Here is a 25,625-nt window from a genome sequence, read left to right on the forward strand (position 1 = left end):
CCAATTAGACTGTAAATTCTGGACAACAGGGATCACACTGGGACACGGCTATACTCCTGGAGCCTGAAAAACACCTGGCACATTGGAGTTAAGTATTTGCTGAAGGACTGAATGAGCTCTTCTATATCAGTAAGATGACTGCTATAAGAGAAAAATGGCAAAGGCCTTCATCCTGGGTTGTTCAGTGAGAAGCCACCTGTGAGATCCTGGGATAACACCTGGGCCTAAAGCCCTGGCCCCTCCTACTATACACACACACTACTTCATTTCAATGGTTATAGGTAACATGAACACAAGACACTTCCCAACCATGAAAAAGCATTTGGATTTTATATGATAGTTTAAATATTTTTGAAAATGTTGATAAAAACAAGCTGTACTTGGAGTTTGATGACGGACATGCTTTTAACATAAGATCTTCATCCTAGAATGTGACTTTTTCTAAAAAATATTCAATCTTAGGCCTCTTGCTGCAGGCAGGTTCCATGGGAATACACAAAAAAGAGGCAGGGAAACAGTCCCCATGGGAGACTGTTGTTTCTCAAAAAACAGGCTGCCATTACATCCTGTGAAGTTCATAAAGTGCTCTTCCCTTTGCTCAGTCATCCAGAGTGAAGTCAAAGGGCTCAAAGTCTTTCCGGAAGTGACGAGCCAGGGTCTCCTCCTCTTCCTTGCTGATCTGACACTGCCTCCAGTCAGACTTGTCAGGAATATTAAGGATAGCTTCACTAGCCAGGACCTCCCTGCAGAAAAAGCACAAAGAAGTCAAAACGGACAGTATCAGTCCAAAACCCCCTCTTCCTTTGATTCCTCTCCAGCCAGACAGCTCCACTCAGCATCACCCAAAGAAGGTATGCAAATTTCTCTGACTTAGCTCATACCATTTTCTCTGCCCTGAGAGCCATCTCTGCCATTCTATCTATCAAAGTCATGTCTGTTATAAGTGACCAGCTCTTAGCTCTTCTAGCCCCTCAAATTCCATTTACTTCTCTGAACAACTTGGAACTACATTACTGGTACCTAGAGAAGCAACATGGCACAGTAGAAAGAGGGCATCCCCTGATATCAGAAATATCAGGGACTCGATTCCATTCCTAGCTCTGCCACTTGCTATCTGTGACTTGAACAGATTACTTCATCACTGTGCCTTGATTTCCTTGCCTATGAAATGCAAAATAAGGGTTTTCTGATGTATGGAGACAACATAATCAAAGCACCAAACTAGCTGTAATTTTACATCCTGCCTTAAACTCTAGTTCTGTCATCTCAGGTCATTAGTGTGCTGAGGTGAAAAGTCAGGCACCTAGTCTCATATCCCACTCTGACTTTCTGCCTCTCTTTCTAGTGCACTCAGGCCTACGTAGGCACAACAGCACAGGCTCAATGTCAACAAAACCACCACGTACACAAGCTACCTTTTAAATGCCACTGCTTTATACTTTTACTTATTTTGATATATTAGAAATAACTCCTTTGCAGCCCATTAAGCTGACTGTGCTCTTTTCCCCATGGGGCCCCAGTGTGCAATGACTGCAAACAGCAGCATTCTTAGTAGTGTATGCAGCCTGTTGCCTCTATGGGTTGCCCTAAGGGACCCTGGGGACAGCCCTTTCCAGTGGACATTCATGACTGGCATGCTGTCCCCTATCTAGGCTCCAGACAGGTACGCACGGTGCCTTGGGAATGCCCCAGGGCACAGTGGCCAGGGTCCACATTGGCCAAGTCATAATGTCCATCCACAACTGTTCCTGCAGAACAAGGAACATGTGATTGAGGCCCTCCACAGGGCGAAGTTCAAGTTCCCTGGCTGCCAGAAGATCCATGTCTCCAAGAAGTGGGGCTTTAACTAAGTTTAAATGAATCTGAAAACATGGTGGCAGAAAAGCAGTTCATCCTGGATGGCTGTGGGGTCAAATACATCCCTAATCGTGGCCCCTGGACACATGGTGGGCCCTGCACTCGCGAGAGCCTTGGCACCGTCCCCTCCTTACTCGTGCCCACCAATAAATCCTTTCTTGTCAAAAAAAAGAAAAGAACTCTATTTGTACATTTGTATGGTTCATTTTCCACTTTGAAGCTACAGTAAATAGAAAGGCTGAAAACAAATCACATGAGTCTTCTAAAAGTCAAAGGACCTAAGCTCAAGTTCTAGTTCTCTGGGCAGATCATCAGTCTACCTCTTCATCTGTAAAATGAAGACAGAACCGCCCTTCTTGTGCAGCAGGAAAAAAAATATGTCTTTTCAAGTATTTCGTTAACTGTAAAATGCTATGTAACTGTAAGTTACTATTGTGAAAAATAATGTTGAAAATACAACCAACTACCAAGAGCACAAAATCATTCAGAGACTCTATCCTTTGTGAGCTTATGTGCCTGTGTCATCAGTGTCCACACCTGTGTCTGTTGCTGAATCAATAACACAAAGATAATGTCAGATGTTTGAAGCTCCTAACACATTTCTTCTCATTTATTATCTTTTTGAAAATGTAGACAACTACGTTTACTGGACTTATCCAATGGTGGCAATCTCTTGGAGGCTTTCCAAATTGCTCCAAAAAGGGTTCAAGATTGACTCAAAGCTCAGTTCTAACTAGGGAAAAAACCACTGCAAATCACAGACACCAGCATCAGATAACCTGTTCCGCACATTTTCAACTCCCCTCCATACCCTCTCTTCTTGCCAGCAAATTCCTGTCTTCATTCTCTACCTAATTTATACCATTCCCTGTATAGTTCTGCAGTCATGTTCTCCATGATATGAGGAGCAAAAATGAAGCCTCGTCCAGACCTTTAGGACACTACAGAGTAGTGAGTTAAGACCTCACATCTTTGGGGTCCAGCAGGCCAGGTCACTGTGTGACCATGGACAAGCTACCTAACCACTCTAGAGCCATGCTGTCCACTATAGAAGCCACTAGCCTGACATATTTAAATTTAATCCTAATTAAATTAAATTAAAAATTGAGTTCCTCAGTCATATTAGCCACATTTCAAGTGCTCAGTAGTCACTAGTAATGTGGCTGGTGATTACTGTATAGGACAGTGTACTTTTATAAAACATGTCCATCATCATGAAAGTTCCATTGGCACTCTTCCAGAGCCTCATTCTTCATACTGGTAAATTGGGATGACAGTACTTACCTTACAGAGTTTGGAAGATTAAATGAGGCAATGCATGGAAAGTTCTTGGCACAGTGTCTGGCACAGAGCACACGTTCAATTAATAATAGCATTTTCCTCCCTTGGGCTAGAATGCCCACATGCCAAAGTTTACCCTCTAAATATCTCTCTCAGGCTCAACTTCAGCCCTTTCATGACGCCTTCCACCACGTAGAAATGGGCTCTCCCTTCTCTGAATTTCTAAAGTACACTGTTCCTCAAAACTTTGTTACGGTACTTTTCACACTCTGCATTGCATTACTGTCATATATGTAAACATCTGACTTGCCCTAAGACTACTGGTTCCTTGGGGCAAGGACTGTTCCTTGTTTGGCTTTTTACTCAACTGGCCATGCAGCCCACTACTTCGTTCAGAGTAGGTCTAGTGAAAATACATTTAAAATAAGAAAAATGTACAAACCTTCCAAACTGCAAAGGAAAATTCTTTTTAATTCTGTGGAAAAGTTTCTCTCCTGTGTCAAGTTCAACATAAAAATATGCTGCTCCTGGCTGTGCAATCTAAAGTAAACAGAGTTATATGAGGACATGCAATAGTGCTTTAAAAGTCAAAAATCCCAGCCCATCTCTTTAAAGCTTTAATTTGGCAAAGAATTCAGCTTAGAAGCACAAGAAAAAGGATGTGAGCAGATATAAATCCCAAGTCACTTAGTGGAACTAGAGTTTAAAAAGCCAAACTGGCAGACATTACAAAGATCCTCCCAGTAGCACCTACCTTCCTAAGTTCCTGCCTTAGGAAATTTCTAATTTCTTGCTCTTCCCAGGAAAGCATTAAGGCACTGATGTAATACCATCTTCATCTCTAGTCTAATCAATACCCCATGCTCTAGTACCAAATTGTCACCTGCCCATTTAACATTTTTTAAACACCTTTGAGTACCTCAGGCTCAACATGTCAGAAACCAGGTCTTTACTTCTCCTGGAATATGACCTTCCCCTCCTGTTTTACCTGCTTGATGTCTGAGTGCTCTGGGATTTCCAACAGCTCTATTTGTTGCTCCTGTGCCTGAGTAATGAAGGCATCTTTAATGTCATCAGTAGCACAGCGGCTGAGGGGCACAGGAATGACCTGGGGTGGGGGGGGGGGGGAGCAGGAGAAATTCTTCATGCAGGTCTCAGAGAGCTCATGCCTCCTGCACAGTCCCTGAGACGTAGCAAATCCATCACAGGGGTGGAGAAACACCCCTCAGCAGAGATTCTCCTCAGGCCAGACAGGTCTATGTCAGCCTGTCTGTAAGGACTTAAACTTATGAGCTTGTCTGCCACATGTGGGAGCCCATCTCTGATGTGGGAAAGGCTAGAAAGAGATCTCTTTGTCATTAAGCCTTTGCCAGCTCCTATATAATATATGTGGCAGAGTCAGGCCCATTTGAAAACTTAACAAATGTGCCAGAAAGAAAACCACCACAACGACAATCAAATTATCCATAACAGTCTCTGAATTTCTGAGCTGCTAGCCCCAGGCAGGATCTGAGACTATTTCCTACCTCTGAGCTGCCACTCATGCTGAGCTTCACACAAAATACCCACTCTCTTCCAAACTCTATCTATCAAGGCCCACACCTTTCTTGGAACCTTCCTCGAATACCCATTCCTTTTCTCAACAAGGCACTTACTATCTGTGCTATTCACTTGTACTGCCATGCACTACCCTGTGAATCCCTATAAAATCTCTGGACTTATCACCAGAAACTCTTTAACCTTTTAAATGAATATTATTTAAATATTAATATGAAAATTCATATTAAATATTTTAAATATGAAATCAACTATTTAAATACCTAACCTTATATTAGAATCAAATACTTAAATATTAATTAAAATTAACATTATTTGTTGATGGGCACTTGGGTTGTATCCATGTCTTGGCTATTGCAAATAGTGCTGCTATGAACACTGGCACACATGTATCTTTTCGAATTAGAGTTTTCATCTTTACTGGTTATATGTCCAGCAGAGGGAGTGCTGGATCATAGATAGCTCTATTTTTAGTTTTTTGAGGAACCTCCATACTGTTTTCCATAGCAGCTGCACCAATTTACACAACAACCCAAGTGCCCATCGACAGACAATTGGCTTAAGAAGATATGTTATATATATATATATATATATATATATATATATATATATATATATATATACACACAATGGAATATTACTCAGCTATCAAAAATAATGAACTATTGCCATTTACAACAACACAGATGAACCTAGAGAATATCACACTTAGTGAAGTCAGACAAAGAAAGACAAATATTATATGACATCACTGATATGTGGAATCTGAAAAAAAAAATACAAATGACTCTATATACTAAACAGAAACAGACTCACAGACATAGAAAACAAACTTATGGTTACCGAAGGGGAAAGGGAGGGGAGGAAGGATAAATTAGGAGTATGAAATTAACAGATACAAACTACTATACATAAAATAGAAAAACAACAAGGATTTACTATATAGCACAGGGAATTATATTCAATATCTTGTAGTAACCTATAATGGAAAATAATCTTAAAAAATATATATATGTAAAACTGAATCACTTTGCCATATGCCTGAAACTAACACAATATTGTAAATCAACTATACTTCAAAAAAATTAACATTATTTAAATATTTATCAATATCCAGGTCCCCATACAGCCCTTCCAAGTTCTTGGGCAGAGACCACCTACCTGTAGCTGGAGGTGATGGCTCTTATAATTTCTCTCAAATAGAATACATCGTTTGCCTTGACTCTTAAAGAAGCGCCTCAGTGTAGCCTTATACTGCTCAACCTCTTCCACCACCTCTGCTGAAAGCTCCACCACTGACTGGTAGTGTCCAATGGGCAGGATGAGGACATGGTCATCAGATAAGCCTCCTTTGGCCAGGGCAAGGTAGCACTGAAGAGGAAGCACACAGAAGTGAGACATCAATACTGCATGTGTGATTCTTCAGGGAGAAACGCCTCTACAGAGCGTGAGCCCAAGGGTGTGGGAAAAGTGCTCAAGAGGCTCTCAGTAGAAATTCTCCTCTTAAAAAAAATCTGATTTTAGAGGTTATAACAACAATGTTGTCAAGCACCTGCTGAAGAATGAGATTAGATGCAACAAATTTCTTTTTTTCTGGCTGCACGGCTTGTGGGATCTTAGTTCCCTGACCAGGGATTGAACCCGCACTCTCGCCAGTGAAAGTGTGGAGTCCTAACCACTGGACCGCCAGGGAGTTCCCAGATGCAACAAATTTCTATGCAACTATCAAATGAACTGGGAGCCAATGAGCAGCACGCAGACCGACTTTTGGCTACAAACACACCAGAGCTGAAGGAGACTGGAACAGATGGTTGGTTTTTCCTCCCAGGCTCCAAACTTGAAAGCAATTTTTCAGTTTATTATCACCTCCAGCCAAAGAAAGATACCACTTCTGACTTCAAATGAACCACTTTCCTTACAGTGACACCCAACCTCACCCCCTAAATATACCTCTTAGGCTCACGAAAAAGGCGAAGATGACATGATTAGCATCCAGTGTCCCTACAGCCTTAAGCTGCTGACTAACCTCTACAAAATGAAAGCAAACATAACCTAACAGGGAAGGAAGAAGAAGAAACCTCAAACTCAGGTACATCCCAAAAAACTGTAGTTCCCAACAATGGCTGCCGGCAGCTAAACAGCAACTAAAAATATTTCTGTCAAAACCTAAACATGCAAGACTGCTCTACCACTCAGACATTCTTTGAAGGGAAGACACTGAGTGAGTAGAGAAAGGGCCAGTGAATATCAGCGCAGGCAAATGAAGGTACTGGAGCTTTAGAAAAACAATCCAAAGTATACTTTTAGTGTGGTGGGTTCAAAGTTAAGGCTGAAGGAAGGAGTCATTTATTTTTCATCTACACTGAGAAAGCCCAATAGAATGAAAGGATAAGTATCAGAAACAAACTAAAGCATGATCATCCTTGATCTCCTTGGCACAGAGGACTGAACACATCTATAGAGTTAATATCCCAGATGACTAAAGTTCATCAAAACCTCATATGTGCTAAAACATTAAAAAAAAATTTTAATAACCATTTTGATTGTGTTTGTTTTAAAAGGTTACTCTAGAAGCCTGAGTTTTCTAGCCTTTCCATTTTATACTGTGATGTGCACTGAAGTTTCTAGTCTAGACTAAATAGCACCCCCCAAGGCAGTACCTTCTAGTTCTTGTGAATAGTTTCACACTTGGCCGATCTCTTCCCTTCTTTTCAAACTCTCAACTTGTAATCTGTTCTATACTTGAATTATCTCTAACTTTATCTCAAATGTATAAGTAGGACCTGAATGAATATTTCTCCTATAGACAAATGCATGGATTTTAAAATAGTTATTCTGGACTCTTAGCAGCCCGCACCTGCTTTTACCAATTTATAGCCATTAGCATACTTCTATGTATATTCCTTGAGGAAGGCATGGCAAAGACGGAGAAAAAGCCAGGGGAAAAAAGTAATGAAAGGAGATCAAGAGGAGTGGCTACAGAGGGGACTCCAAGCCCTGTGCCAGACACCCACAGGTCACCAGAGGTTCCCAAGAGGTTTCTAACAACAAAGGACAGCGCAGGTAAGTGTAAACTTGATTACTAGGTAGGCTCTAGGCTAAAATCATCATGTGACCTCCTACTTGGGGTGCTGGGTTGGGCCACAATCAAAATCTGAGATACTTTTTGCCCCTCTAGCTTTAGGTCAAGATGAGAAGCAAACAGGTTTCCTGATTATCCCCTAGGCTCATACCCTAAGCCAGATACCCTAGGCAATAGAAAGGTACAATAAATGGAAAGGAAAGGCCATCTCTCCTGGAGGCCCAGAGCAGCACGGAGCTAAGTCACCCATTCCAAATCTCTTGTGCCCTGCATGGCATTCTGAACCTACTGTTTCCGAAACAGAAGGCAGTCTGAAGCCTTCTCCCATACCATACCATATGGGAGAGAAGGATAGCATACACTAATCCAAGGAGGAAACCAAGACCCAAGAGAGTTAATCCAAAAAGGTATTCCTATAAAAAGAAGTTTTTGAGTTTGCTTCTCTTCCCACTGAAGAGTTCATCCACAGGCTCTATGGCCCAGCTGTGTCACAGGCCTTGACCCCATTCATGCACCCCCTACCGACAGGAGTGTGCCAATATGCAAGACATAAAAATTAAATGTAAATGACTGGGACTCTTCAGTCAAACAATAATGGCAGGAGAGGGATATAACTTCGAGTGTAAGATGACACAGATTCTAGTCAGTCTACAGGAGCCCACAGAAGAAGGCCCTCACTGTCAGGATAAGCTGAGGAAAAGGTCACCCCAGGAAACAAAATTAGAATAAATCAGTGAAAAATGGATGAAAGTATCTGTCCGCAGAAGCATCACACACTAAGAAATGATTTGTAAATATTTTCCTCAGGAGCCTTGGGAAATAGCCAATTCTAGTCATGGGAGACTAGGGTGCAAATGTTAACCATGAAAATTAAGCTTCTTTCACTCTAAATGAACGAAAAAGAAGAATAATGGTCTATATGAATCCCAGAGGAATGAGGGTCAAAAACTAATATTATTTAATACCTAATCAAGCCCTGCCCAAGGAAAAGTATCTGGGGAAATCTGAAATAGGATGACTTTACAGTGAGACACACATAGTTCATCAGAACTTTCCACAGCCTGAATAAAATCCTTCTCAAAATCATCCAGTCCTCATAGTCTGATTCAGTACTTACCAAGCAATCTTGTAATTATTATCTTGGGTTCCCAGATACCCATACCAGGAATGTGGATGTGGGTATTCCCGTCATTAGGAAGCTATATCCTCTACTACTAGGCAAAACTGAGAATTTATCACTTTAGTCTTTTATATAATCAGTGTAAATCAGTTCTCAACATTGCATAATTATCACAAATAAAAATTAATAAACTCAAGTTTTTAAATCTGAAGATATAAAAAAGAATACCAACATTTTTAGTCAAATATGAGTGTAAAGGCAACAGAAGACTCCCTTTTTGGGACAAAGAAAATCCTTGTGTTTGTACTTCCCTGGTGGCACAGTGGTTAAGAATCCGCCTGCCCATGCAATAGACACGGGTTTGAGCCCTGGTCCGGGAAGATCCCACGTGCCGTGGAACAACTAAGCCCGTGTGCCACAACTACTGAGCCTGTGCTCTAGAGCCCGTGAGCCACAACTACTGAGCCCACGTGCCTAGAGCCTGTGCTCCGCAACAAGAGAAGCCACCGCAGTGAGAAGCCCACGTACCACAACAAAGAGTAGCCCCTGCTCACCTCAACTAGAGAAAGCCCGTGCGCAGCAACGAAGACCCAACACAGAAGACCCAAAAATAAATTAATTAAAAATAAAAAAGAAAAGAAAACCCTTGTTTTAAATAGTAATTCAAAAAAGTAACTCATCACCCCCAAGTAGTATGAAATAAAAACACATAAAGTTCAAGAATTACATAAAAACATCACCCTAGGAGAGCCATACCTATTTGTCAGAGAGGAGGGAGAGAAGGAGCAATCTTGTGAAACTGGCTCTACTAAACCACAGGAGAATTGCTATAGTTGCTCTAGTCAAAAAGATAGAAAATAACAAATGTTGGCAAAGGATGTGGAAAAACAGAAACCCTCATACATTGCTGAAGGGAAAACAAAATGGTATAGCCATTTTGAAAAATAGTTTGGCAGTATCTTAAAAAGTTAAACATAGGGCTTCCCTGGTGACGCAGTTGTTGAGAGTCCGCCTGCCGATGCAGGGGACACGGGTTCGTGCCCCGGTCCGCGAAGATCCCACATGCCACAGAGCGGCTGGGCCCGTGAGCCATGGCCGCTGAGCCTGCGCATCCAGAGCCTGTGCTCCGCAGTGGGAGGGGCCACAACAGTGAGAGGCCCGCGTACCACACAAAAAAAAGAGACTAGTGGTTGCCTGGGGCTGTGGGTGGGTATGGAGACTAACTGTAAATGGGCATGAGGAATCTTATTGGAGTGATGAACATGTTCTAAAACTATTATGTGATGGCTGTACAATCAGGGAGTTAACTAAAAATCACTGAATTGCACACTTAAAGTAGGTAAATTTTATGATATGTAAATCATGACTCAATAAAGTTAACAGAAAACAAACAGGTGTCTCCTCTGTAAAAGGTTCATGGAAGTAACTCACATGTGTGCCAATGCTGACCACCAAATGCTTTTCCACTTCAGGGCTGGCAAGGCAAAACCAGCAGGGTCCTGGAGGCTGAGCTTCATGTGGAAGAAAGACAAATGTTACCATGGTCCAAGCACTCCAGCACATAACCACCCTATAGAATTCAGCCTTGTCTGATCTTTGCAACCTGCAAACACTGATATGTACACAGTACTGCCACAACGGACTGTGTCTGCTGTGCTCCCACTATGACCCCTGCCCCCATCACCATTATCAATGAAACTAAACCTCTATTAAAAGTTCTGAATTTGTAACCAATCCACAGGTAGGTGATCCATGTGATAACCATATATTGACTAAAGTAGCATGTAACTGGCAACTAACTGCAATGAGAGAACACTCAACTGGGTGTCTGGAGCCCCAATTCCAGTTCTAGTCATGCCACCAGCTATCCACATGACCCTGGGAGTACACGTACCCTCCCGAAGTCAGCCTCTTCATCTTTGAAACAAGGGGTGGAGAAAGAGGATCTCAATGTAACAGCTGTAAGTCTTTTCTACCAGTTTGATTATTCTATTATTTTATAAACCCAAACTGATTTTGTAGGCTCTTAACCTTACGTTTACAGACATGACGGAAAGGAGCTTTTTCCATAGTTCTGACAGGAATAGCCTCAGACAGCCTCAAAGTCAGGCCACCTTTGCATTCTTTTATTTTTCTTATTGGTCCTAATGATTCAATATACAATCTTCTTCTGCCAGAAGAGGCTCTCTTAGCAATGCTGCTTCCCAAACAAGACCCAAAATAACAGTTTTTGCTCACATAAGAGACCTCTGGAACCAAGGTACTTACGAAGTTTGCGAGGCTGCTTTGGGTGAGGAGAAGACTTGCTATCTCTGCCTGTAGATGAACGCTTCCTTCCCTGCTTTTCATTTAAATCAAAGAAAAACTGACAGGCTGAATCTTCCTGGAACAGCCAAAGGTAGAAGAGTAAATGTTATTAAACTAACCTTTAGACAAGTAGCCAACCATCCACATACAAGGGAATGTTCCTGCCATGTCATGTCTTTCCTCCCTGCCCTTTCTGCCTATTCTAGAGAAGAAAAATATTTTCCCAATCCTGATGCCTGGACTCTCAGTCATACCTCTCAACACTTATCCAAGCTACCACCAAATTTATCCCTTTGGAAAAGTGAATTGAAATGCAAGTTATACAGCAACTCTTGCCTAAAACAGAATAGCACGAACCCACCCACATTCCTTTCCCTTTCTCTCTCAGTAGGGCCATGGTGCAGTCTTACAATCTCACAGATCAAACAATTCTGAGTTTTAATTGAAAAGATAAGAAAAAAAGTCTGAGAAAGTAGACAATGCATACTAGTAAGGAAACTTGACATTCCTTGCTTTAGTGAAGGGAAAACGAATTTCAGAAAAGTCTGCTATTAAGAAATTTCTTCAGAGTAAATCTTATTCACCTATACCACTCATTATAAAATCACAAATTACATTGCTACCAAGCAGTTGGGATCTTTGCCTGAAGAGTTAAGAACAGAGAATTAACTTTAGACAAGGAAAGACTCTACATGTGTAACGCCAACATATGAACCAAGTTTAGACAATGAAAGACTAAAAATATGAAACTGTTAACCCCAAACTATAATTTAAAAAACAAACAAAAACAAAACAAAAAACATATTGAGCTTACTGGAAATCTACTAAGGCTTTCTAATCACCAGCATGATTATCCAAAGGAAAGAAAAAGATTTAGATTCGAGGGATTAAACTTGCCTTATGAATTAAACTATAACTAGGAAAAGGACACCTGTAATGGGCAATCCTGCCCAGAAAATGCCACCTCTCAGTCAGAACATACCTCAGGGGCAGGTATTTGCTTTCCTAAGGATGCTTGCTTCACAAACTTTCTGTAAGGGTTTTCAGTGACATCTGGAGGCTGTTTTACCAGTTCTGCTACATCCATTAGTTTCATAGGAACAATACTGAATGCATAAAGATACTTTGGGAGAAGAACAACATAATATTAAGGGAAATACTGTTTGTGCAAATGTAACCAACCTATTTTATTATAACATTTCACATAAAGCTTCAGAAACTGAGTAAGATTAAAGAGCAGCAACCAGCCCATCTGTGGTTCAGAGAATCCATAGCAATGCCATTTCAGTGATCTCTGCAGGGGCAAACCAAGGGCTGATGAAGTAACAAGCAACTAATCAAAGCCCAGCCCTTACACAAAACAACTATCACTGCAAGGCCCAGAGGGACTTGCTCCATAACCCTTGAAGACAAACTGCTTCTGTCTCTGGGTCCTTTATCTTTGTGCACTTTGTCCATAGTCACTGCACTGCCCTTCTTTTTTTCTAATGAAAACTAAATTGGACAACTTAGTGTTTCCCTCTGATTTTATACAATTTCTGCTGTATATGCTGATAGATTTTCTTAGGGATTAGTAGCAAAGAAATAAATACTCACATAAATATCTAAAACCATGGACTAATGGCACAGATACTGAAAACTACATGAGATATCAATAGATGCTTAACCTCACTACTGATCAGGGAAATACAACTAATTAACAATGATACACAACCTTCTTATATCATAATGGCCAAAAATGTTAATAAAAATTTGACACTACCCATTGAGAAAACAGACTCATACACTGCTGGTAGGGGTGTAAACTGGAACAAAATTTTGAAATGAATTTACTAATACTTTCCAAATTTTAAAATGTGCATATTCTTTTTTTTTTTTTTTTTTTGTGCATATTCTTTGAGTGAAGTATGCATTGCTTAGGGTTAAGGCTAACATGTCCCTGAAAGTAAAGCAATAGACTAAAAATACTGTGAGTGATGCTCGGTCTTGAAAGGGCAGTTTAAAAAAAAGGAAGAAAGGAAGGGAGGGAGGGAGGGAAGGAAGTTAAAAAAAATTACAAATCTAAACTTGCTAAGAATGCATTGGGCCTAAAAGTTTAAGATATTATGGAAAAAAAAACAAAATACTTGTTTATCTTTTGCATGTACATTGTTTATGGCATATTATAGTAGGATAATCTTCAGATAATTTATATATTTTCCCACGTGACTGACTGTTCTGATCTTTAGCTATTCCAATCCACAATATCCTGCTTTTGGCCCTACAGAATCAGAAGTGCTCTCAGGGAAGTGAGAACAATATACTTTTCTGGTATACCCTCTTTCATTCACCTGCACTGTTTTCCAGTATAAAGACAGATTCAAGGTATCACTAAGATTCCCAAAGCCAACGAGGGCTTAGGTAAATCCTTGGGAAGGTTTTATTATTTCTGCTAAAAGAAGTTGCTAAAAGAAGCAAAACAAGAGTACCATCTGAGGTCAAACTCATGAAAAATACCCATAGAGACGACCACATGGATGTGGGAAGAAAGACATCATTCATTTGAAATTTTGCCTTTGTTCCACTGGGCCTATTTTCCCAAACCCTTCTCTAAAATCTCCTACAAAGGACCCAAGGAAACCTGACCTTTCATTACCATATTATTATAAAGAGTAAAGTCACTGAAGTACTGGGACATCGCAGTTGGGGAGAAGAGAAGATCTGAATGCTAAACTTGGCAAGAGGAACATTTATCAGGCAGACAATGAATATTAACCAAACACCAAATACTCAAAATTTACCTTTTTCTTTTCTGGATTTCCAACATTTGCCAGAGCTATGAACCTGGTGGCGTGCTGTGCATTTTCCTGCAGAATGATGTGGTTTCTATAACATATTGGAAAGATAATAGGTTACCAACAAACTTTACCTTTTTTTTTTTTTTCTGGCTGCACCTCGAGGCTTGCGGGATCGTAGTTCCCTGACCATGGATTGAACCCAGCAGTGAAAGCGCCGACTCCTAACCAATGGACTGCCAGGGAATTCCCACCAACAAACTTTACTTTTGATCTGCAATTATGAAATATGTAGACTCCACGGGGCCATGAAAAAAGCACAGGTCCTAAGTCTATCACTACATCACCACCAGTAACATCTCAGATGTTACCTGTCCATCTAGTAGAATAATCACCCCTACTTCCCGGGGCTGCTGTTAGGAAAAAAATGAGGTCACGTATTTGAAAAGCACAAAAAACTCTAAATTTGGCTTTAAAAGAGTCGGAAAATTGGCAAAATGTTGATAATTGCTGAAGTAGGTTATGGGTTCAGGAGGGATCATTACACTATTCTCTCTTCTTTTATGTAATAAAAAACTATAATAATGAAAAACAAAGAGAAATGAGTTTTAAGTGGAAAAAAATGCTTCAAATGGGGCTTCCCTGGTGGCGCAGTGGTTGGGAGTCCGCCTGCCGATGCAGGGGACGCGGGTTCGTGCCCCGGTCCGGGAGGATCCCACATGCCGCGGAGCGGCTGGGCCCGTGGGCCATGGCCGCTGGGCCTGCGCGTCCGGAGCCTGTGCTCCGCAACGGGAGGGGCCACAGCGGTGAGAGGCCCGCGTAACGCATTAAAAAAAAAAAAAAAAAAAAAAAAATGCTTCAAATGGCAATACATAGCATGATTTCATTCTCCTAGGAAAAATATAAAAATACATGAGTGTCTATGTTCCCTGGAAAAAAAATGCCAGTATTTTTATTATGATAGTTATGGGTTTTTGTTACAGCTCTGGTCAAAAGGTTGTACAGGGAAGAGATATGGGAACATATGTATATGTATAACTGATTCACTTTGTTATAAAGCAGAAACTAACACACCATTGTAAAGCAATTATACTCCAATAAAGATGTAAAAAAAAAAAAGTTGTACAGGGTTTTTTGTTGTTGTTTTTTTAACAGCTTTATTAAGATCTAATTCAAATACCATACAATTCACCAGTTTTTAGCATATTGACATATACTAAGCCACTAACACTATCTAATTTTAGAACATTTTCATCATCTAAAAAAGGAAACCCTGTATCTATTAACAGTCACTCCCCATTTCCCTCCAACTAGCCCCTGGCAACCGCTAATCTACTTTTTATCTCTATGGATTTGCCTATTCTGGACACTACAGATAAATGGAGTCATGTAATATGTGGTATTTTGTGTTTGGCTTCTTTTATTTAGAATAATCTTTTCAAGGTTCACACATGTAGCTTTTATCAGTACTCCATTCCTTTTACTTACTGAATAACATTCCATCATATGGATATACCACCATTTATTTACCCATTCATCAGGTGATGGATATTTAGGTCATTTCCTCATTTTGGCGATTATGAATAATGCTGTTATGATCATTTGTGTACAAGTTTTTTGTGAACCTATGTTTACATTTCACTTGGAATAGGAGTGGAATTGCTGGGTCATATGGTAGGCAAATGCCAAATATTTTTGCAAAGCAGCTGTACCATTTTACGTTCCCACCAGCAACGTATGAGGGCTTCAACTGCTCCACATCCTCATCAGCACTTATTATTTGTCTTTTTGATTATAGCCATCCTAGTGGGGTGAGAAGTGGTATCTCATTGGTTTTGATTTGGATTACCCTAATGGCTAATGATGCGTGAGCATCTTTTCATGTGCCTATTGCCACTGGTTTATGCTCTTCAGAGAAATGTATATTTGGATCCTTAAAAGTTTTGAGTGGCTTATTCCTATAACCTTTCTGTTTTTAGTGCATGGTTTCAGAGAACAAGAGGTTTTTCTGGAATGCATATATGGAGATATAAAAGAAAAATCCGTAGTACCTATGGTTATATCTTAGGCTGTGGGATTATAGGGAAAGGGCAGGTTATATTCTTCTTTCTGCTCACCTATATTTTTTGAACTTTCAACAACACATATGTTGCTTTTGTATATTAAAAAAAAAGGTTTTTATAAATCATTTTAGGGATTACCCATGCCTTTAAAGTGAAGATCTTTCAGAGTTAACTTTACTTAGCTCTATTACTTATAAAACACTGGTTTTATTTTCTCTGTAATACATCCTTTAAAAACTCCATCTCCAAGCTATACTGAAAAAAGAGAGAGAGAAAAAAAATTGATACAAGTTCTTGATTCCTAAATTGAAATACTTCTTAGGTGATTATCCTGAGTTTAAGACTATACGAGGGGGCTTCGCTGGTGGCGCAGTGGTTGAGAGTCCGCCTGCTGATGCAGGGTACACGGGTTCGTGCCCTGGTCCGGGAAGATCCCACATGCCGCGGAGCGGCTGGGCCCGTGAGCCATGGCCGCTGAGCCTGTGCATCCGGAACCTGTGCTCCGCAACGGTAGAGGCCACAACAGTGACAGGCCCGCGTACCGCAAAAAAAAAAAAAGACTATACAAGGAGTAACGTTTAACCTGATCAAAACAGGACTTACTGTACATCAAGCTATGATAGTTAAACAGCATTGTTATGTCAGACCCTCAAACCTTTAAGGGGCTTTAAATGATACATTGGATGATACGGTATCATCCAATCCCTTGTATTTCAAATTAGGAAACCAAACTCAGAGAATTGGAATGATTTGAGAGTCACTCATTTCATGCCTGAGTAACTAAAAGAAACCAAGATATTATATGGCTGAAATGAACATGAGAAGTTTACACAGAAAATCCAGGCAAATTCTTCAAAAAAACAAAAAGAATGAAATGCTACTCACCGATATGGAAGCCTCTCATAATAAGTCTTTTCCAATGCAGCAAAATGATATCTTGGTTTCAAGCCTGTGGCAAGACTGGAGATCAAAGCAGAGCCACATTTTTTGGTATCCACTTCTCCCTAGTAAATAGAAACTTAGTCATCATAACAGACCTAAGAGTTATCATGAAATGCAGAGATATAACAAGATACTTTGAAATGTCTTTGGAATATTTATGTGGCTACAATGTGGGCAGCAGGATTTGCGTCATGAATTCCATACTTATGGCAATCAGAGAAATCTCAACACATAAGGGGAACTGGGCTATTACAAATGCAGAAATAGGAACAGTTGTTGGAAGCCAGAGGTTAAGGGAGAAGGTAACTCCTCCATACTAATACCCAAAACAAGGTTTATTACAATCTTTTTTTGGAAAGTAACACTCTCTCTGGAGCCCACAGACAGTAGTACATCTATAAGTTGCTTCATTGTGCTCCTGTAGTTCTGACAATGCAGACAGTCATAGTCATTGCAGAAGATCAAAATTAAAAGCTAGCTTTCAGGGCCCCTAGGATCCATAGAATATTTGCCGTAGAACATTCAAGGACTTCATCACATAAGCATACAATCCTTTATTTTGCTTCAGTCAAGGAAGGTGTGGCTTGTGGAAGGGCACAACCGTGCCCTTGTCACAGTTTGTAATACAAAGTCTGTCAAAAGTTAGGTTTGTTCCCAGAGCTTCCATTAACAATAAATTATGTGCTCTCTCATCCATAACGTTATTTATGAACTTCATTCTAAGAGAAGGTATTAACTGGAAATAAAGAAATTACCAGAGTTAATTTTCCACTAAGTAAAGCAAAACCTTCCTTTTGTCTTATGCTTGCCTCCTTCAGGTGTCTGCTGAAGGGCAGGGAACTGGCCTTGAGGTTAGTTACAGTACCTTAGGGACTAGTGAGATATACTGTTTTCTCCCCTATAAATACCTTGTATGATTACTTATAAACTTTCATCAAAATCTACTTTAATCAAAAATTGTAAACTTTTTTAGCACTGCTGTTCATTCTTCCTTATAGAGTATCACGTGTCTTTCTCTCATCACCACTTTAGTAGTCTTTCTCTGGATCTTCCCTAGTTCTGCTGTATCTTCTCTACGCTGCAACCAGCACTGCCTATTGTATACTAGTGGCAGAATAACCATAGGTTTGTGGAAGGGGAAGAAAGTGTTGTCCCTTCTCCCTTCAAAATCCTGACAATGCCTGGTATTTTGTTGGCCTTTTTAGTCATGGACACATTATGTTGAAGTTGGCAGAGTGGTCTACAAGGCCCTTTTCTGGATCATATCTGATAACTCTACATCTAGGAGTTGATATTTGTCCCTAAATGCATTCTTACATTTTCCTTCACTGAAGTTCAGCTGATGCTTTCTGCGCTCACATACAACCTTTCAAGGTCTTCCTTAGGCTGATATCCACCAAGGTAGCTCCCCATGATAGCTGTCACTCACCAACCTGGTGTACATCCTCTTCCTACAAAAATATTTAGATCGAACGCCATGGCACGCTCCAATACATTCCAACATTAAAGCTTTCCCGTTAGAAAAGTACTAAGTTTTCAATATATTGTTTCCCAACTTTAGATCACTATCCTCAATCCCATGATGATTCCACCTTTTAAAATATGTTGATAGCCAAAAAGATATAATCTGGAATGGAAAGGGAGAAATAAAACTACAGAGCTGCCACTAGCTATAAATCTTTTCACTGAAAATTAGTGACCCCTCAAAACTTCTTAAGAAGAAGCTTGAGAAAGGGTACTTGAAGCAGAGAATATAATTTTTTTTTAAAATTCATTTATAAGTAAGACTTCAGCATTCTCTCTTCAGTGAATCATGCTTTCATTAAGATCAACTTTTGCTTTGGTCAGCCAATAAGGCTTTAAGTAACCTGAAAAATTCATAAAAGATTTCTACTGAAAGGAATTAAGAGCTGAAATAGTCACATAAAGAGCAAAAAACCTCAAATTAAGCCACTGCAATTTGCTTTTAGAAATTCCAACTGAACAAATACTACTCACAGAAGAATTCCCAAAGTTCCCCACATACTTGGGCCATGGGGATGTGAGCAAGATATCAACACCCTTAAACTGGGAGGTTGACCACAGCGTTGTTCTCAGGGAAAACACATCCTTGGGACTAAAACTGTAACCTGGGACAGGTTCATTTAAGGACTCTGTCCCACTGAGGTACACAATCTGCAGCCCCGAGCTTCCAGTGAAGACACCTTTACGACCTGGGTTCAAAGAAAAATGGACAAGTTTTAGTCAAACTGCTGAATGAAATGTCACTCTGGTGATGAATCTCTTTCCCCATGCCCCACTTCCAGCTCCTAGGTCTCAATGTTGGATGGCTACAACAGTATTCCTGTTCAGTAAGTAAGAGCAGTCCTTATGTGAAGGCTGCTGGAGCCCACAGTCTGATTGCCCCAGGTGCCTCGCAAATGAAAAAACCTAGGAAGCACTGATTAAGAAAAAGGCTTTCTGCCTTCTAGAGACTCCAAAGGGACTAAAAGATCTAGACACCTGGATACAGGGAGAGGCACTGAGAAGAAAAATAAATAATTGCAGCTGTGAGTAAGCTATAGTCTAGAATAAATGTACTCTTCATGAAGGCAGAAGCTTCCAAATGAAGGAAAACATTTGGAAAAAGCAATTACTTGGGAAAAATTAAGAGACTCTGCCATCTTCTAAATTTATTCATAGCTTGTGCCCTTGATTCCATTTCCTTCTTGTTGCCGCCAGAACCCTGTTCCTTCCATTTTCACTTCCCTTTCATCTACTGAGTCTCTTCTTCTCAAATGGTTCTTTCCACATACTAACTCATAAAGGAACACACATACTAACTAATAAAGGAACACACATATTGACTAATAAAGAATAATAAAGTAAAAAAGGAACACACATACTAATAAAAAAACTATAAAAAGAGCATTTATAGCAAAGGAAATGTAGAAGCTTTCTAAAGAAATGAGAGACCGAGAGGAAATGTGAAGACCAGTTGAGCCATTTTAGATAAAAGTGAGTTGAATGATCCAAGAAGCAGTAGTGGTGGGGGGAGGGGAGCAAGTGGAGAAGAAAAGCAAAATTTGACAGTGCTTTTTACAACAGCCAGACACTGAAAGAACCACTAAGAGTTTCAGGGGGTTGTGGAGGAACAATTTTAACCTGGAATTGAAGAGTGGACCTGGAATCAGAAAAAGGACAAAAGCAGTGAAAAACCCAAGTATCAGCACTAAAAACTTGAGTTTTTCAAAACCTCAGTGAAACCTAGAGCTATAGCAAATTAGGAGTCCAATTAACAAATAAGCTGTGTACATCTAGCAATGTTATATGGTGAGATCACATACATAGAATTTTTTTTAACACAATTTATACCTGAAGTACTTCAAACACTGTAGTCAAATATTTTATTCCTCTAGTTGGCTGAAAGAGTATATATTGGGTTGTGAAAGTACAAGGAGATTGGGGAGAGGTGGGAGACAACATAGGAAAAATGACATAGTCTTAAAGGTATAGACACTGACTTTAGAAAAAAAAACCCTGATCCCCATTCTCTCAGGCAGTAATGGCAGATGAATCCAGCCACAAATTTCCTGGGAGGCTAATTCCTGGGACACATTATGTTCATTACAAACACACAAGATATCAACTTACCCAGATAAGTAATGTTTTCAGCTAATTCACACCCATCAACATCTTGGAAATATTTTACTGTTTCCTGGTTATTGGCACCCAGCACATATGTCTGAATAGGAGCTAGTGAGAGAAACAGACATGACACCAGCTAGTTACCAGATCTGCTTTGGAACCTGAGAACTGTATCCCCATAGGAAAAACACTTGTAGCAAAAGTAAAGAGTCTGCAATTCTAGGGAATTCCCTGGCATGGGTTTGATTCCTGGTCCAGGAACTAAGATCCCACAAGCCACATGGCATGGCCAAAAAGAGTCTGCAATCCTATACATGGAACATGGTCACCACATAGGATATCCTACAACCAACCTTGTGGCTTGACTATTAAATGGTATCACTAGGCTGATGAAGTAACATCTTGGAGAGGATAGTCAATGTATATAGTTAGGAAAACACAGACTCCAAAGGGCTTAATAAAAAACACTGAAACTAGGGGGGAAAAAGAACACATATGGTTGCATTATTCAATTCCTTCCTACTGAGAAGAGAATTCTTTTTCTAGAACTAAATCCAACCAAATTCAAAATGTGAACATTTAGATATATAGGCATTCTTCCCAGGTCAATGCAGAACTCAAAGGCAAACTCTTCAATCACTAACGTGTGAAAAACAACTAGGCAAGAACCATGTAGCCTTGAAACTTTATTAGAAATCATATGTTAAAAATAAGTTCTGTACCTTTCTTGATGCCAGTTTTATATTCCTCCCATTCAGCATCTGGAGTGGAGCCAAAGAAATTTCCTACACACAACAGCAGCTAAAATGAGTTTTTTAAACAGATATATGAGATTTTTTAATAATATCAAATAGTACATAATTAATTGATAATAACGTTATTGAGCTAATTATCCTATTTAATGATCTCAGTTTTTTCCTTAATCAATTTACAGAATTTCCTTAATCAATTTACAGAATTTCTAAACATAATTTTTTTACAACAATTGTAGTAGTTACTGATTCTATAAATTCCTAAATTTTGGCTCCCTGGATGTCAAATACAAGCTGGGGAAAGAGACAAGAGGGTCAGGGAAAAATGGAGACATCAACCTTAAAAAATCTCTCTGCAAAATACAAAACAATATTAGATACCCTGAGAGATACAGGGCATAAAGGACACATTTCCTGCTTGTTGTCTTACTCAACCTTTAACCCAATGAACAAATTATCCCCATATCTAGAATACTCTTCTGTACTCTAAAAATTTACAGTCTAGCTGGCAACAACACATAACAATTACATAGGACTCTTTAGTCTGTGAAGCATTTGCACATATGCTATCTGAGTTCACTCATACCATATACCCATGAAATAGATCTGTGCTTCCCAAACCGAGGTTCAGAATCACTTAGGGAGGTTCTGCTAGTCTGTTTTCAGTTTTGCGTACAGTAATAAAGTAACAAAATTCAAATTCAAAAAAGTATAGAAGGGTCTACAGTAAACACATCTCCCTTCCCACACCACTTTTCAGCTACTAAATTCCCATGCTCAGAAAAGGAATTCAGACTTCCCTGGTGGAGCAGTGGTTAAGAATCTGCCTGCCAATGCAGGGGACACGGGTTTGAGCCCTGGTCCAGGAAGATCCCACATGCTGTGGAGCAACTAAGCCCATGCACCACAACTACTGAGCCCGTGCTCTAGAGCCCACAAGCCACAACTACTGCGCCCACGTGCCACAACTACTGAAGCCCGCGCACCTAGAGCCCATGCTCCGCAACAACAACGGCCACGGCAATGAGAAGCCCGTGCACCGCAGAAAAGAGTAGCCCCCGCTCACCGCAACTAGAGGAAGCCTGTGTGCAGCAAGGAAGACCCAATGTAGCCAAAAATAAATAAATAAATTTGTATACATAAGAAAAAAAAAGGAACTCAGTCTAACAAAAAAGGAGAGTATGTGTTCGACTGAGAAATGTATAAAGGAGCCCAAACTTTATTTTACTATGTTTGATTACAACAGTCAAATTAAATGCAGTAAAAAGAAACATCTTACATCAAAGTTTCCACTTTTCTTCTGAATTGTTCGAACTCTATTGAATAAAACATCAAACTTTCCTTCAACATCTCCACATGCCAAGCTGCAAACAAGACATAAATGTTAAGGCAATGCAGGACACACAAATAAGCCTGCCAGGTTTGGTATACACCAGTCTTCCTGGATTAGGGAGATATGTGATCCAGTCTCTGAGGTTACCTGAGAGGTTCACTGCATGTGCACTATTAATGACCACTGGGCAGCTCCACCTAAAGGTCTCACCAATAACTTCACCATATGTAAAATTTAACTTATCATTTCCTCCAAAATTGAACCAGCTTATTCTCACTTGCCAAGTTTTGTGGCTGAGTCTACTGCCAACTTGGTTACCAAGACCCAAAAATCCCCCATCCAGTCATCGTCTCCTCAATTCCTTTTTACAAATATCTTTCAAAGTCATCCTGTCCTTTTCGTTTCCACTACCACTATCTTAGCACAGGGCTTCATTCATCCATTCAACAAACACACTCACGACATCTACGACATGCTTGCTAAGTGCAGTATGCCAAGTACTATGCTAAGAACACGTTAGGAGTATAAAGAAGAGGGAGACTCAGTTCAAGCCTCAAAGAGTACACAATCAGGGAAGGGGAGATACGCTGATAGTTATAAATTTATATGAACAAGGGCAATAATAGGAGGTATGTGTAAAGTGTTATGGGGTAGGGAGATAGAAACCGACAAGACCTGAGGTTTGTTAGGCAGACTGACCCTACGTTTTGAGGTAACTTGTTCTATAATCTCGTTTCTGAGTTTTTATACTTTTGACTTACATGGTTTTTCCACTTCTCATATCATTTTCTTAATGTCTTTTAACTCATCTTGAAATATTATAGTTCTTGTTTTGTCAGTATGTCTTTCTGGTGTGCTTTACTGTCCATACCACTGAACATTTTCAAGGTAGTGAAAATGCGAGTAGTGAAACGATCATATCTGTTTTAGAAAGATCATTTTAGTAACAGACTGAAAGATGGTCTGGAGGAACAAGTGACTACAAGCAAAAATACCAGCAAAGAGGGCAATGTCAAATGAAGATGGGGAGGAGAGAAACAGACGAGAAATTTAGAATTCTGAAAACTTGAACACAAATTGGAGTGGAGAAGTAGGAATGGAGGATAATTACAAGGTTGAGCAACTGAGAGTCCTGTAGTTTATGCAGAGGCAGAATCGGAGAGAAATACGGTGAATCTGGTATTGGATACAACGCAGAGGATATACTTACATTTCCTCTAATACTCTCCCTTCTTCCTGTCCACCCTACATAAAGCCAGCGGTTTAATGTTCTTTCCTCAAAAACATTAAGACAACTCCACTGCCTGAGGAACCACAGCTTTCCACAAGTCCCTGATCCCTCTTCCCAATGCTTTCTCCAAGTTTCCATAACAGAAACCTTCCCTACTGTCGATCTGATCACTCTCTGTCTCTGCCATTCCCTTGGGGTAGTTATTTCTCCTAACAGTCCCACACTACCCATCTTGAGTCTAAAATTTTCCCATCCTTCAAGGCCTACCACATCTCTAAAGCCTTCCTGACCGCTCAGAAAGTCCTCTTCTCAAAACATCAGAAACCCATATAGCTTTTCAGAGCAATCTCTGTAATAAATTATTACCACTTTCACTTATTTTCTGAGCACCACCTCTTCTAGGAAGCCCTCCAGCCCCTATCAGTCACCAAATCCTGGTGCTCCCACAGGATCCTGCACTTCCTCTCTCATAGCAGTTGTCACATGGAATTATCTCTGTTTTGGGGAGAGCCATTGTCCAGTTTGTACATCATAAGACACCTCCAAGTTCATCATCTCCTCATCTGGGCCCTCTTCCAGTGTTTCCTACCCCACTGAAGAAAGAAATCTAGGACCAGGACAATGCTGACACCTTCTCACTCATAACCAAACCACCTCCAAACCCTGCTGATGTCCTCTCCTTAATAAACCTTGAACCTCCTCTGCCTTTACGCTATCTAATCCTAGCTGTTTTCTACTTTGGCTATAAATTTTTCTTCACGTTGCAACCAGAATCGCTTTCCAAAATGAAAATTTGATCATGCCAAGGCGTTCTTAAACATTCCAGTGATCCAGTGACTTTTTTAGGATAAAGACAAAACTATTAATCAAGCCTCAATCCTCACTACCTTGATTCCTCACATTAATCCAAATACCCTATACACCCTCCCAGAACCGTGAACCTTTTCCTCCTGACATTTATCAGGACCGTAATTCAACATTTATCTGGATTATTTGATTAATATACGTTTCCCTAAACTGTAAGATCCATTAGGGCAGGAACTCCATCTGTGCAACGCCTAACACAGTGCCCGGCACACTGCAATTGTTCAATCAATACTGTTGAATGAATGAATGAATGGAAATCCTCTCTTCACCATCCCCTCAAAAAGCGCGCCAGGGCAAAGGCCCTGTCTCTCTCTCCTGTCGACCACTGCCCAGAGTCCATCAATGGGCCCCATGCCTACAATTTTTGGCTAGTAAATATACTGCGAGGAGAAACGAAGGGGAAATGATGTCAGAGACCAAAACGGCCTAATATGGAGAAGGCCTGACGCTAGGAGCTTCCTCCTCTCTCAGCGAGTGTCGCCAAAAGTCCCCCTCTTCAGAAGCGAAAACGGCCAGGAAAAGAGGCCGGCAGTGGCCAGGCAAAGACGCGATCGAAGCTCACCAGCAGCCGCCGGGCTTCCGCCCCCGCCTTTCTGTCTTTAGAAAACCCCCTCCAGCGCGCGCGCGCGCGCACACACACACACAGACACAAACACACCCCGCTTCAGGCTCAGGGTCACACACACACATGCTTCAGACTCAGGGTCACTCACAGGCGCAGCGGTTTCTCAGCCATCTGCCCTTATAGCCTGGATTGGGACGACCACCGAAAATACGGAAAACGAACCCACGCTCCTCCGGAAAAGGCGGCCGCACTACGATAAGACGTCAG

The 25,625-nt window shown here is 40.5% G+C and overlaps 1 protein-coding gene and 2 non-coding genes across 5 annotated transcripts; 1 reads left to right on the top strand and 2 right to left on the bottom strand.

Annotated features, from left to right (window-relative positions):
• Positions 1 to 309: 309 nt before the first annotated feature.
• CWF19L1 (CWF19 like cell cycle control factor 1) lies at positions 310 to 25,625 on the bottom strand. Of its 3 annotated transcripts, none has more exons than XM_032608754.1 (14): positions 25,507 to 25,625; positions 22,642 to 22,726; positions 21,333 to 21,411; positions 20,617 to 20,718; positions 18,982 to 19,196; positions 16,927 to 17,045; positions 13,985 to 14,069; positions 12,187 to 12,327; positions 11,166 to 11,280; positions 10,329 to 10,408; positions 5,857 to 6,066; positions 4,127 to 4,246; positions 3,581 to 3,678; positions 310 to 743 (listed from the first exon to the last, which is right to left on the bottom strand). In XM_032608754.1, the coding sequence occupies exons 1-14, from the start codon at positions 25,527 to 25,529 to the stop codon at positions 599 to 601; spliced, it is 1,617 nt and encodes a 538-aa protein (XP_032464645.1). In that variant the 5' UTR covers positions 25,530 to 25,625; the 3' UTR covers positions 310 to 598. The 3 variants fall into 3 exon arrangements, with proteins under 3 accessions (XP_032464645.1, XP_032464647.1, XP_032464646.1); XM_032608756.1 differs by having other exon boundaries at positions 19,010 to 19,196; positions 25,507 to 25,582; XM_032608755.1 differs by lacking the exon at positions 4,127 to 4,246.
• Positions 1,474 to 1,608, top strand: LOC116742056. The gene has a single exon (XR_004346333.1). It is a non-coding gene; the product is annotated as a small nucleolar RNA SNORA70 (small nucleolar RNA).
• Positions 4,442 to 4,589, bottom strand: LOC116742068. Its single transcript, XR_004346342.1, has one exon. It is a non-coding gene; the product is annotated as a small nucleolar RNA SNORA12 (small nucleolar RNA).

The sequence above is a fragment of the Phocoena sinus genome, chromosome 16 (assembly GCF_008692025.1).
Source record: "Phocoena sinus isolate mPhoSin1 chromosome 16, mPhoSin1.pri, whole genome shotgun sequence".
In the NCBI taxonomy this organism is placed as follows: Eukaryota; Metazoa; Chordata; class Mammalia; order Artiodactyla; family Phocoenidae; genus Phocoena; species Phocoena sinus.